Genomic DNA, 13,274 nt, shown 5'->3' with positions numbered 1-13,274 from the left:
ATTTTTCCAAGGTCACAGAGCTTATAAATGATATAGCTAGGATTTGGAATTAGGTCTGTCACTCCAGAGCTCAATCTCTCTCTTGTCCTCATTTACTCTTTCCTACTCTATAGCTGCTCTGCCCATGTACTGTATCTAATTAGTCAAGTTAATAGGCCCGAGGAATGAGAAAAATATCTTTAAAAGGAACAAGAGATGGTATTTACAAATCAGAAAATAAAAAAGGTGGAAGCATAGTTGTTTTGTTTTTGCTTTTTGAGACAGAGTCTCACTCCATCACCCAGGCTGGAGTGCAGTCGTGCGACCTTGGCTCACTGCAACCTCTGCCTTCTGGGTTTAAGTGATTCTCGTGCCTTTGTCTCCCCAGTAGCTGGAATTACAGGTGTGTGCCATCACGCCTGGTTTTTTTTTTTTGTATTTTTTCACCATGTTGACCAGGCTGGTCTTGAACTCCTGACCTCAAGTGATTTGCCCGCCTCAGCCTACCAAAGTACTGGGATTACAGGCGTAAGCCACTGTGCATGTTCCCAGAAGCATAATGTTTTTAAAAAGATCTTTTAATTTAAAAAAAAAAGAAATAGAGGAGAAAAAACATGCATCTTTCAAGGTAATCCGGTGACATTAGATTTCCCATAAAGTTCAAGTCTTAAAGCTGGCAGGGTTGTGACTACACTGAACCCTCAGCCGAGCTGCATCCTCTTCCTCATGGGTGTTCTGGCACCTTCCTTTACTCAAGTCTATGTGTCAGGCCACAATCTATAACTATATAGTGTATAACTATAACTGCATCATAATCTATAACTATAGCCACTGTAGTAGGAGAATAAATTCCTAGCACACGATGCCCGCTACTATGATATTTTTCCCCATGAAAAAGTAAACTAAACAAATCACAGAAAAGAAGTGATTTCCAGCTGCCACATACTGAGGCTTTGTTTTATCTACATTCCTCTGCCATCCCTTGGGCAGGTAAGAAGCTCACACTGAAAGTGAGAGCACTCACCAAGCAAAGGTTTTGCAACTTTGACATACCCTTTTTGTGGCTTGCTCCTGAACTGCTGTCTGGCTTGGCAGATTTTGCCCTACATAGACTTTGGTCCCAGTCAAGTTAAATACAAGAGGCTTTAAGGTCTGCCCTGTTACCTTTCAGCAAATCTTACTGAAAATAGAAAGAATGGACACAGGAGGCAGAGGCTATCTTTCTGGATACAGGCTTCCCTTCTGCTCTTGGAGAGAGAGGTTATATTAATTCATGGGTTAATATATGTAAGGCATTAAAATTTTTACAATTTATTTTTATTTTTAGAGACAGGGTCTCACTCTGTCACCCAGGCTGGAGTGCAGTGGCAATCATAGCTCACTGCAGCCTCGAACTCCTGAGCTCAAGCCATCCTCCAGCTTTAGCCTCCTGAGTAGCTGGGAGTACAAGTGTGTGCTGCTGTACCTCACTATTTTCTTTTTTTTTTTTGAGATGGAGTTTCACTCTTGTTGCCCAGGCTGAAGTGCAATGGCTCAGTCTCGGCTCACCACAACCTCCGCCTCCCGGGTTCAAGCGATTCTCTTGCCTAAGCCTCCAGAGTAGCTGGTATCACAGGTGTGCGCCACCATGCCTGGCTAATTTTGTATTTTTAGTAGACACAGGATTTCTCCATGTTGGTCAGGCTGGTCTTGAGCTCCCGACCTCAGGTGATCTGCCCAACTCGGCCTCCCAAGGTGCTGGGATTACAGGCGTGAGCCACCACGCCCAGCCTATTTTTTTTTTTTTTTAAGAGACTGGGTCTCACTATGTTGCCCAGGCTGGTCTCAAACTCCTGGCCTCAAGCAATCCTACCATGTTGGCCTCCCAAAGTACTGGGATTATAGTATGAGCCACTGCACCCGGCCAGCATTTAAATATATAACTTAGTTATGTAGCATAACTATGTAAGTATTTGGTACTGTTGTTTGTATATTCATTCATTCACTCTTTAAGGTTTCTCTATTATGTATGAGTCAGTCCTATGCTCTTCACTGAAGCTCTGGGCTTGGCTGCTGGGATGGGAATTGAGGGGGATGGTGAGCGCTTTCTCTTTTCCGGCCCCTCCAATGGGGACAGGAAGTCAGTCCCCACCTGCCTGGCCTCAGGTGGTCTAGGAGCCTCTAGCCAAGGCAGAGTGGTGTCTGCGTCCTCCTGAACACTGCCGCCCACTCAAGCCTTGAGTAACTCAGAGTCCCAGGGCTTTTCTGACAGAGGATTTACTGATCTTTCATTATTCTAAGAGCTCCCCAAGGTCAATGGCTGTTTCTTATTCATCTTTGTATCTGTAGGGCCTGCTGAGTTCCTGGGTCTCAGGAGATAACTCAAGAAATACTTGAATAAAAGATTAAAAATGATACATATTTCTGATGCATGTGTCATGTAGATACATGCATATATATGTGTGTATATATATGAATATATATATATTTCTGGCATAATTATTTTAATAGAGGGTAATAAAATATCTTACTCTTGCACGTCTGGTTATGGTTTCTCAGTGTTTTAATAACAGCAATAGTATTAATGATACTATAATAACAATACCAGTAGCAACTATCATTTATTGAATGCATCACATTTGTTATTTAATTTTCACAGACTCTCACTGAAATAGATATTATTATCCCTATTTCTCAAAGGCTTAGAAAACTGAAGAGTCTTGTCTAAGGTCATACGGCTAGCAAGTAACAGAGCTATCACTCGAGCACCGGACACCATAACTAATTCATAGAGTGAAAGATATGTAGACACATAGGAACACAGTCTTGTTTTTATGAAGACTTGAATTGGATTTATGACCTGCTACCAAGAAAGGCCAATATAAAACTCTGTGATGGCAAACAGATGAGCTGAATAATGAAAATAGACACATACCTGACACATGGAGTGGTTCAATACTTTTGACTACCAATCTATCTAGTGGAATAGGCTGATCGAGTACTGTACACGAACCACCCTCTTTTATTACTGCTTGCAACTCAGGAGTAAGAGAAGGACACATTAAACCAGGGTCTGAGCCTCCAAGTTTCTGAAATTAACAAGAAAAATAATGCAATAAACAGGAAATAAATATTGGCACACTTATCTAAAGTGCATCTGTAAGCAAATAGATTCTGAGAAACAATTGCCTAAAAACTATTATTGCCTAAAATCTTACTACTCTTTCTGGATCTTGAAAAGCATTTCCCCAAAGCATAGTGATTTATAGCAAAGTGTTTATTTTATTATTATTATTAAAAATTTTTTTCTTGAGACAGGGTCTCACTCTGTCACCCAGGCTGGAGTACAGTGGTGTGATCTCAGCTCACTGCAGTGTTAACCTCCTACACTCAAGTGATCCTCCCATCTCAGCCTCTCAAGTAGCTGGGACTACAGGCATACACCACCATGCCCTGCTAATTTTTTAATTTTTTTGTAGAGATGGGATCTCACTATGTTGCCCAGGCTGGTATTGAACCCCTGGGCTCAAGTGACCCTCCCACCTCAGCCTCCTAAAGTGCTGGGATTACAGGAGTGAGCTACCATGTCCAGCAGCAAAGTGTTTCTGATCTCCAAGTTTCATTACCTGAATAAATAATGGTTGATGTCCATAACTGGGAAACATTTAAATCACCCTCACGTCAATGGGAAGTTCTTCATTTCTAGTATCTTAATCTCTCTATAGTATTGAGTTCGATGAATGAGAAAGGGGGCCTCACTTTGGCCAACTGTATGCCTGGGATCTAATACTGAATTCTTAATAGATTCCATGCTCTAGAATTTATGAATAATTGAAATTGTTTTGAACACATAAGATGGTGATTTTTTTAAAAGGGGGTAAAAATTAAAAATTGTGACCTGCATGGTATAAATTGTACATAAAATAGCAAAGAGGCATGTAAACTGATACCATTCCTTACTTTAGGAATCAACTTGTGATGCATAAAACCAGAATATCAGCTTATTATATTATCAACATGGGCTGCCATTAATTCATATACTCTGATTTGTACCATTATTTGACGTGAAGGTCAACTATGCAAGCATCAAGGTTTTTTTTGAAGGGGGTAGAGATTTTTCAGAATTTGGCTTGTTCAGACATGCTAGTCTGAGTAACTTATAATGGGAGGTCATACAAATTCCGAAACTATGACTCTTAATATTCTCGTACACCCATTCCCTCCCCAACCACCGATTAGCTATTCATAGATTGATTAATGGGTATCTATTTTATTGCTTAAAGATTTAGCTCAACTAACCAACATGCCATGTAGAAGCTTAGTTTATTAAAAGATATGACATAGCTAGTCTCATGATCTTATCTATGTAAGGCTAGTCATTTGGTAAAGAAATGAATGGAATAAAGCAACATTAGGTATCTCTGACTGTTGAAGACATTGCGTTCCTCTTCCCACCTCTTAGAGCAGGTGTCTGGGAGCCTTAGAGAAACTTCTCTACTTGATACCACTCAAACACACCATTCAGGAAACAGATTGTGAAATAGTAAATTAGACAGAAAGCCTTTTGGGGACCAGCAGCAGACCAGTGGCTTAATGGGTAGTAAAAATAACAACAACAATAATAGTAACAAATAATACTTAAATAACGTGAAAAAAATCCCTATTCCCTATAGAGATTTTGTAGCTCTAGCTCCCAGTTGACTAATTTAGTCTGTGATGCTACATACATGCTTGGCTTCTACACTTTTTATATAGGTAGACACTGAGAGATCAGGGCTCCCTCTCTCCTCCACCTCCAAATCATTATTTCTCAGAAATAATGTGAGCTTTCAAATCAGAATGAGTGTTGAAACCACCTCGACACAAGACAGTAGACAGTTCAGAGGGGCCCTACTCTGGCTGTTTTTGTTGTGGTGGCCAATTCAGAAAAGGAACAGGCCAAAATGGACAAAGATGTTTTGGGTTCCTTTGCTTAGGCAGGTCAGGCAAAGTCCTGTGGCTTCTGGGACTTAGCTTGCAAGTACATAGATTAAGTTGTTCTAAAAATGTATTCCTCTTTTGACATCCTTGAGAAATGCAACTTGCATTTTTTTGGTTTCATTTATTTATTTATTTATTTACTTCAGAGCTTTATGACTAAAAAAGCCAATAGTTTATAATGCCTTCATTTTTTAGAGGAAAAGATTCAGCTTAAGAATATTTTATATTTTTACCACAGTTTATTTGGAAATATTTCTAAACTCATTTAGCAAACTTGTTTAGAAACGTACTTTGAAATAGCAGCATTTTACCTTTTTGTTGCGCTTAGTTTTCGTAACTAAGAGGAAATCATTGAAGAGAAACAGATAAACATCTAGGAATCTTGTGCTTTCTGAGGAAAAAAAGAGAAGCTGAAATGGGGACTTGAAACTGTTAAGTAGAAGAGTTTTTCTTTCGCTTTCTTTCTTTCTTTCTTTTTTCTTTCTTTCTTTCTTTTCTTTCTTTCTTTCCTTCCTTCCTTCCGTCCTTCCTTCCTTCCTTCTTTCTTTCTTTCTCTTTTTTTTTTTAATCAATGAATTCCTTAGAAAACAAAACTGGGTATTACGGCACCCCAGGGGCTCCAATCATGTAGGTCAGAAAGCTGCCTGCCTCAATGTTGAATTAATTTCTTCCTAAAGCAGAGACTTGATGAGAGGCCAAGCTTCCAACATTAAAGACATTGAATTTATGAAGCGTCTCATTTGAATCTAAGATAACTCAGATGTTATTTGTAGTGGCTTCAACTCAGCCGAGGGTAAATCTATCAACTGATTGAACTTGCAGCATTTTTGCCTCTAGATTCCTCTGGGTGGTTATTGGCAAAGGCACATGTAACCAGAGAAAAGGCATTTTCTCACTGCTATGAATTATGCTATTGTGTCACTCAAATTTCATATGTTGAAGCCCTAAACCACTAGGGTGGCTGCATTTGGAGTAAGAAAGTAATTAGGGTAAAATGAGGTGATAAGGCTGGTGCACTGATCCAGTAGCATTAGTGTTCTTTGAGACACCGGATACCCCCACCCTATCCCCCACTCCTTGTCTTGAAGAGAGCGCTCATCAGGAACTGAATTTGCCATCACCTTGGCCTGGGACTTTTCAGCCTCCAGATTGTAAGACATAAATTTCTGCTGTTTAAGTCAGCCTGTCTGTGATATTTTCTTATGGTGGCCTAGGTTGACAGTCATTAAAACTACTTATTTCTCAAGTTTTAGAAAGTGTCTATAAATGTTTAGATATTCTCCATCTGTTTCATATTTACAAACTTTTCTGATATTAGTTTTAATAGTTACTTAAGGCAAATAGCTTTTCTTTAGTTTTCCCTAAGAAGGGAATAGTAGTAGAAGAGAAACCAAGTATTAGAATAAGGCATCTCCTTCCTTATTTTACTCTATCCCTTAGAAATTAGAAAAAAGGGTTAAATTTAAGTGATTTCAGAGGAAAAGGTTTTTAGAGGGAGATGTGACAAGTGCTTAGAGTAATCATAGGAAAACCCAGTAAATTTTTTCAGCTTGTTCTATTTAGATTATATATATATATTGTTCTAGAAGTTCTTTCTTATATGTTTTTACCCCTAGAAGATTTAAAGTAGTAGCTAAAACATTTAGGATTCATTTCTATCTCCTCTCATTCTTTAAGTTTAGAGAAAAGATTTTTTCTATATTTGCATAGGGGAGAAATCTGGTATTTTATTCAAATTAAATAGTCGTTGAATAGTTTTTTTTAAAAATCATATTAAAAACTTAACTTTTCATAAATCAAGTTGTGGCAAAGACTTCTGGTTGTCCCTTGAAAACCATTCTCCCCTTCTCTTGTAGCAGTGGAATCCCCAAGTTTTAGTGAGTACCCATCCTCAGAGAACAGAGACTACATTTCCTTGCTGCTGAATATGACCAAGGAGCTAAATTCTGACCAACGGAATGTGAGCCAAAGCATGCAACTTCTGAGTCATATTCGTGAAGGGCAGGGCTAAGCTCTCTTGTCCCTGTCTCTCCTTCTCATTGGGTAGAATGCAGACATATTGGTGAGTCATCTTGGGCCACACAGAAGAAGGCAGTACCCTAGATTTGGGAATAAGACAGCAGGAATCTGGATTCCTAATGACTTCATGGAGTGGAGTTGTCATATAGGTTGAGACTTAACAAGAGAGAAATAAACTATCTTTTTTAACCTGTCTGTCTCCAGTGGCTGAATCTATATGCCAACTGATATACAGGGCTAGGAATGGTACAGCACTAGATCTGTGAACAGCCAGCTGAGCCTGCCATAGCAAAATACCACAGACGGCGTGGCTTAAGCAATAGGAATTTATTTCTCACAGTTCTGGAGCCTAGGAAGTAGATCAAGGTGCTGGTCGATTCAGTTCCTGATAAGGGCTTTCTTTTTGGGTTGCAGATAGCCACCTTCTGGATGTGTTCTTACATGGCAAACAGAGAGAGTGAGTTCTCTGATGTCTGCTCTGATTAGGATACTAATCCTATCCGATCAAGGCTCCAGCCTGAGTCCCTCATTTTACCTGCATTTCTTCCTTATTCCAAGTATAGTCATACTGGACATTAAGGCTTCAACATGTGATTTGTGGAAGAACACAATTCAGTCCACAGCAATGGAAGAACACAATTCAGTCCACAGCAACCTTCAAACCTGTAAAATTTGCTATTCCCATCTTCTGCTACTCAGGTATGCATCAGCTCAATGATCACTGTCAAAATGAAATAGTTTTGTTTTCTCCTTCTAATTTCAACTATTTTATTTTGACAAACAGGCAGGGAGCACACCTTCTACGTATTCCAGATGTTATTCTAGATAATGTTACAGACATTATTCTAGAAAGTGGTAATTATTTTATCTACCATTTATTGAGGCCCTAGTTTTCCACCAAGTAAGTTATGAAACAAATTATGAAAATGTGTACCTTCTGGGAATGAGAACATATACTTATTTGATTATAAGAGTACAGTTTTTAAGGCTGGGAGAAATTTGGAAACACAGTATGTGTTAGGTTTCATCACATCATTTTCATCCTCATTGTCATCATCATTATCAGCAGCAGCAATAACATTTATAAAAGAGAATAAGAGAATTTAAATTTTCCCAAAGCCTACAATTGGTGCTAGATCCCCTGACTGTTGGTTCAATGCTTTTTTCATTTAAAATGATGTCCTGTTTCCTCACTTGATCTTAGCCAAAAGACCAAGAAGTGAAATGTCCTGTTTCTTCTAACACTATCACCCTGCCCCATCAAATCTCGATGCTCAACTCTGAGTCCAGTCTCAGGACTTTGCACTTGGCTTGATGCCATGTAGACTACATCATATGGAGTCTCCATCTCTGATGGAATTTGACTAATACAGCATATGCCATTAAACAAGTGCCTGGTGTTAGTGACATTATGTAGTTCATGTCCATACTACCACATTTGACTGTACAAGAAGCATTTTCTGGAAAAGTTGAGTCTGTTTGTAAAGAGTCTTTCTTAGGTGAGCTTCCAACCCATACATCTATGACAGTCACTTTGAACCCACGCGATGCATGAATTCACATCTGACTTAGACTTTCACCCACCAGGAGCTGCTCCTCCAGCTTCCATGTGGGTTCTCATTATGCCCAAACCTGAACCCTAAAATTGACTCCTTGACCCACTCCCTCTACCACTCGTGGCATTATCAACAAAACTTTCAGATACATAGATTAGAACAGTTTTTGATACTCATCTCCTCTTCATCCACTTTGTCAATCATAAAGTCCTCCTGGTTTTGCCTTTGCAATGTCTCCCATATCCTTTTCTATCATGCCCATTTCTAATGTGTTAGGAGAAGCTGGTGCATCTTGCAGTATTGGGAGGTAGGTAGGAAGAGGGAAGGAGTGAACCAAAGCCTCACATAATTTCAGGTGGGGCTAATTTTGGAGGTAAAGATACATGCTGGAACACAGATAATGTTTTGCCTTATTACTTTGATTTGTTCCTGTCATAAAATATAATTACTTTGAAGTTGTAAATAACATTAAAGAAAAGTTAAAATTGTTATCTTTTCAAATGAAAGTGGGGGGTGGGTTGACCACACGTTAAAAACGGTAGAGCAACAGACAGGCCCCGAGTCTTCTCACCTCACCCTGTTCACCGCTGAACTTCCGGTTTCACCACTGATCTCTCTGCTTTGGTCTCCTCTATGCCATTTTGAACACTGCTTATTAACAACGCTTTCTTCAACACCCTTTTAACCTATCACTTCCATGTCTGAGAGCTCAATGACTTCTGGTTGCCTGCAGTTTCCTGGCTGGGTCCTTCTGTTTGGTTTCCAAGGCAGTTGCTCTGATTCTGGAAGCCAGCTGGACCAAGGCAGCCAGGCTCCAGCTGGTACTCGGTCATTTACCCACCAGCTGAACTTGGGCATGATACAGAACCTCCCTGAGCCCCAAATCTCTCACCTATAACAAGGGATTAAAAGCAACTTCTCTATTTAACTTACTGGAAAGAGACAATGTATGAAAAAGCCCTTGGATATAAAACGCTGGATATGTCTATCTTTCTTATTTAACAGCTGCCAGGTGGGGATTATGTCCTAACCCGACATCCAGACTACCTCTAAAATAGAGCAGAGTTTCAATATACATGTATTAAGGGATTATTTCCCAGCCCCTCCCCATCAGATATCACATCACCACTGTTAGGCAACATCCCATCCCACAGGACTTCACACTCAGTAAGTGCCTGGTCAAGATTTTGTGCAGAAATGAATAAATAAGTGATTTAAAATCTTATTGCAGCCAGGCAGCCTTTCTGATCATCATGATATTTATTGGGCATGAACTTTGTGTCAATCATTCTTTTGAGTGCTCACACATCTGTTGGTTCATTTAATCCTCACAATAAAGAAAGGTAAACTGAAGCACAGGAGATCACTGTAAATGGCCCAAGGTTGTACAGGCAGAAAAGGCTGAGCAGGGAGTGAGCCAGGCAGTCAGCCCCAGGGGCTTGGCTTCCTATGTACTCTGCTAGAAACTAAGTTTCTCCGGGGGCTTCTGCCTCCAAGACTTCTCCAGCTGTGCTATTTATCTGAATGACCTCCCTCCTGTCCTTCCACTGACCTCATCCTTCCTGCCCCTCCAAGCCCACCTCCAGTCCCATGGACTGCACGAAGCCTCTCCAGGGCACTCCAGCCTCAAGGACTCTCTTCTTTTCTGAACTTATCCTGCAGGTCTGGTAATAAGGCAGAGCTTCCCAACTAGAGGGAAAGAATTATACGGAATGAGTTTTTATATCTTCCAATAGTACCTACCTAGCACAACTTGTACTATATAATATAATAGAGTCTCCATAAACATTTGAGAGCTTGATTGTCTGGCTCACTGGGGGAGTACAACGATTATGATGATAACAGCTGCCATTGACTGTTTACTAGATTCCAGACCGTGAGCAAAGTTGTTCTTGTATGTTGTTTTAACAATCCTATGGAATAGTTACAGTTATCCCATTATAGAGAGAAAACAGAGGGCAGCTAGCTAGTTATGTTGCGAAGTCTTCATTCAAGCCTGAGTCTGTGTGACTCCATAGGGTACTCTCTGATTCACACCCTCCATCACCTGGAACATAGGCAAACACAAGTCCTCCTGCTCTTCAATTACTGGCAGTCAAACAAGTTACAAGGCGGCACAGATGTTGGGTTTTTTAAAGGAAGCAGTTATTTACCTGCAAGAGTTAATTTTCCTTCATAGAGAAGGTGTCTGTTGGTTGGTGACAGGATGTTTTCTGCCGTGTGTTCTTTAAAAATGTGTTTCAAACACTTGTAAGACAAGGGAGAAAATAAAAGAGATGTTGTTAGTGATTGGAAGAGAACATGCTTAAAAAGCTGGGGCAATTAACTCCATCTAGAAAGTTCATGACATTTGGAAATGCCAGCAGATGGACATGGGAATGGGAAACAATGAAAAACCCTCTCAGAAGGACCATCATAAGAATGGCGCAGCGACCTCAGCCTCCCCGCATACAATGCCCTACAGATGAAGACTTTATTTCTTGTTCATGAAACTAGATTTATTCTTCAAGTGGACAGATGGGGACATCTAAGATGATTGTATTTCTATCCGAATGCCCAAATTCCAGAAATGGACATAAGTCCTAATTGATTTTTTTTTTTTGTACCTCTGGAATGAAAAACCTTTTATCTCTATCCCAAAGCGGTGGCCACACTATAATCTCCTGTAGATATCTAAATTTTTGGAAATTGTCCAGCCACTTCACTTTTCCTTCAAGGTCCCCTGAAAGACAAGACATAGTCAGTATATTTTTAGGTGCATATGACATTGCAGTATAAATTTTAGCCAAGGTCCACAGGAATCATTTAGAAACACTGGCTGCCCCTGGAGCCAGACAATATATTAAGTGCATTTCACATATTGCTTGCTGTTCATGCGTCTTAGAAAACTCACTAATTTGGAATCAGTCTCTTGCAGAGAAAAATGAAGCTTAGCTAATTTAATTCAGTAGTTTGAAAGTATATTGTGTATTCTTATTTTAATAATACTAATAAAATCCTTGGTAGTTTTCTCTTATTCCCTAGACCACACAGCCTATAATTAGAGGAGGAAAAAAAATCAGACTAATAAGGACAAACATATGTTTTTGTCCCAATCATAAAAGTATATATTCACTTCATGATCATGGTGATTATTTCTTTTTTGGTAGGAACTCAATTTCTCTTTGGAAGGTTTATATTCATTTTCCAATGTTTTCTAATAACATGTTGCTATTGAGGGTTTGAAATGTTTTTTGAAAACATGGAGGACAAGTAAGAGACCTGAAGAATCACATTGTTAGTGGAACCTTCAGAATTCACCATCTTTAAGGTAATAGACATAAAGGGAGGCCACACAGATCTCTTCCCTCAACAATGAGAATCCATCTTTCACTGAGAAATCTCCAGAGGTGCTGCTTTATCTTTCCTCACAAACCCATCCAAATGAGTAATAATCCTTAAGATTACTTCTAAAGCTTAAAGAAGTCATCTTTAAGAGATTCTTTGTCTTACTTGCTTGATAAACTTAATTCCAGCTCTTCAGATAATTTTAGAATTTGAATAAAAAACTTAAAAACAGAAGAAAAGCCCAATTAAACAGTCTTACTTTTTTTTTTAAAGCACCTGTTTCAGGCAGTATCATTTTACTTTTAAACTTGTAAAAGAAAAAAATTATGTATAGCTGAATATCACCAATTTGAATTGTTCCCTTCTGATGCCCACGAGGAAATCTTGGTTTATGGGCATAAATCATGAACTTCTTTATGGGAATTTCAGTTATACAGAGTTACACAAATAAACTTAAGTCATCATAGGGCCTGCTCAGTTCCCATCCTCAAATTTCAGTTTTAAAGATAGATTGCAGTTGGCAGTAGTTCCACATTGACCCTGGCTTTCGGTGATTTAAGAAATGATGAATGGTAATTTATCCTCTGGACACACTTTCCATGGTGTTTACTCCCATTTGCTTTGTGTGTGGGGTCAGTACGGCTGTTAAAAACAAAGTGCCTTCAGTTATCTGGGAAGTAGAACTTTTCCTGCCTGAACTCACTTCTGAAACACTTGGAGACAGAGCCACATCCTGTGTAAACTTGGTGCTAGAGTTCTCATAGGGTTCGCCAGGATGTGACTGGAGCCCATTGTTCTGTGTGCATTTGATTTACAATGCACTCACACTTGAACCCACATTTCCAAGAGCCATGACCTCAAATCAGTGGAATTACCCCCTAGGATGGAAGCCCAGAAGGTTTCCAGGAGTCACAAGGCCACAATTCTGTAATTAAGCTCACTTATCTCAGGGACTTACGGATGGACTTTTCCACCTTTTCCTTGATGGAGTAGATCATGATTTTCTCAGCAGAGTCCATGCTCCTTTTCCAGATATTCTTCAGCAACAACGGATATCGAGTGAGCCTCTGAAGTGGGGCCACTAGCAGCTCAGGCAGGTGGAGCCGTCTGCATTGTTCATTCTGCTCACACCACTGGGGAAGGCAAAAGCAGCCATATCAGAATGATCACCTCTCCCACTGAGCCACTAAGAAGCCTGGATATGAGAGGTTCTTGGAGATTTTACTCAGGAACTGCAGGACCTACTTGTGAGTTTGCTGGGACAATTTATAAGCCACAAATTAAATCCCCTGAAAAGTGCATGTTCCATTAGCAGTAGTGATAAGATGTAGTAATAGGTGGGTTCCAGCCTTGTTTACCCTTCTCATTGGAGAGTGAATTTAGTTTTGCCCATTGGCTTTTCTTCCCCGGCCCTCAGGGGAGAGTTCTGGTTTC

At 39.8% G+C, this 13,274-nt stretch overlaps 1 protein-coding gene across 1 annotated transcript in view; it reads right to left on the bottom strand.

Annotated features, from left to right (window-relative positions):
- PLEKHG7 (pleckstrin homology and RhoGEF domain containing G7) overlaps positions 1-13,274 on the bottom strand; it is a 69,002-nt gene that overhangs the window by 5,387 nt on the left and 50,341 nt on the right. The window contains exons 11-15 of the mRNA XM_054664599.2: positions 12,799-12,973; positions 11,120-11,235; positions 10,667-10,760; positions 5,250-5,329; positions 2,894-3,047 (exon numbers count right to left, since the gene is read on the bottom strand). Coding sequence (XP_054520574.2) covers positions 2,894-3,047; positions 5,250-5,329; positions 10,667-10,760; positions 11,120-11,235; positions 12,799-12,973 — 619 coding nt within the window. The remainder of the gene's footprint in view (positions 1-2,893; positions 3,048-5,249; positions 5,330-10,666; positions 10,761-11,119; positions 11,236-12,798; positions 12,974-13,274) is intronic.

Source organism: Pan troglodytes, chromosome 10, assembly GCF_028858775.2.
Source record: "Pan troglodytes isolate AG18354 chromosome 10, NHGRI_mPanTro3-v2.0_pri, whole genome shotgun sequence".
Lineage (NCBI taxonomy): Eukaryota > Metazoa > Chordata > Mammalia > Primates > Hominidae > Pan > Pan troglodytes.
The sequence above is the reverse complement of the archived record's forward strand: the minus strand, read 5'-3'. Positions and strand labels throughout refer to the sequence as shown.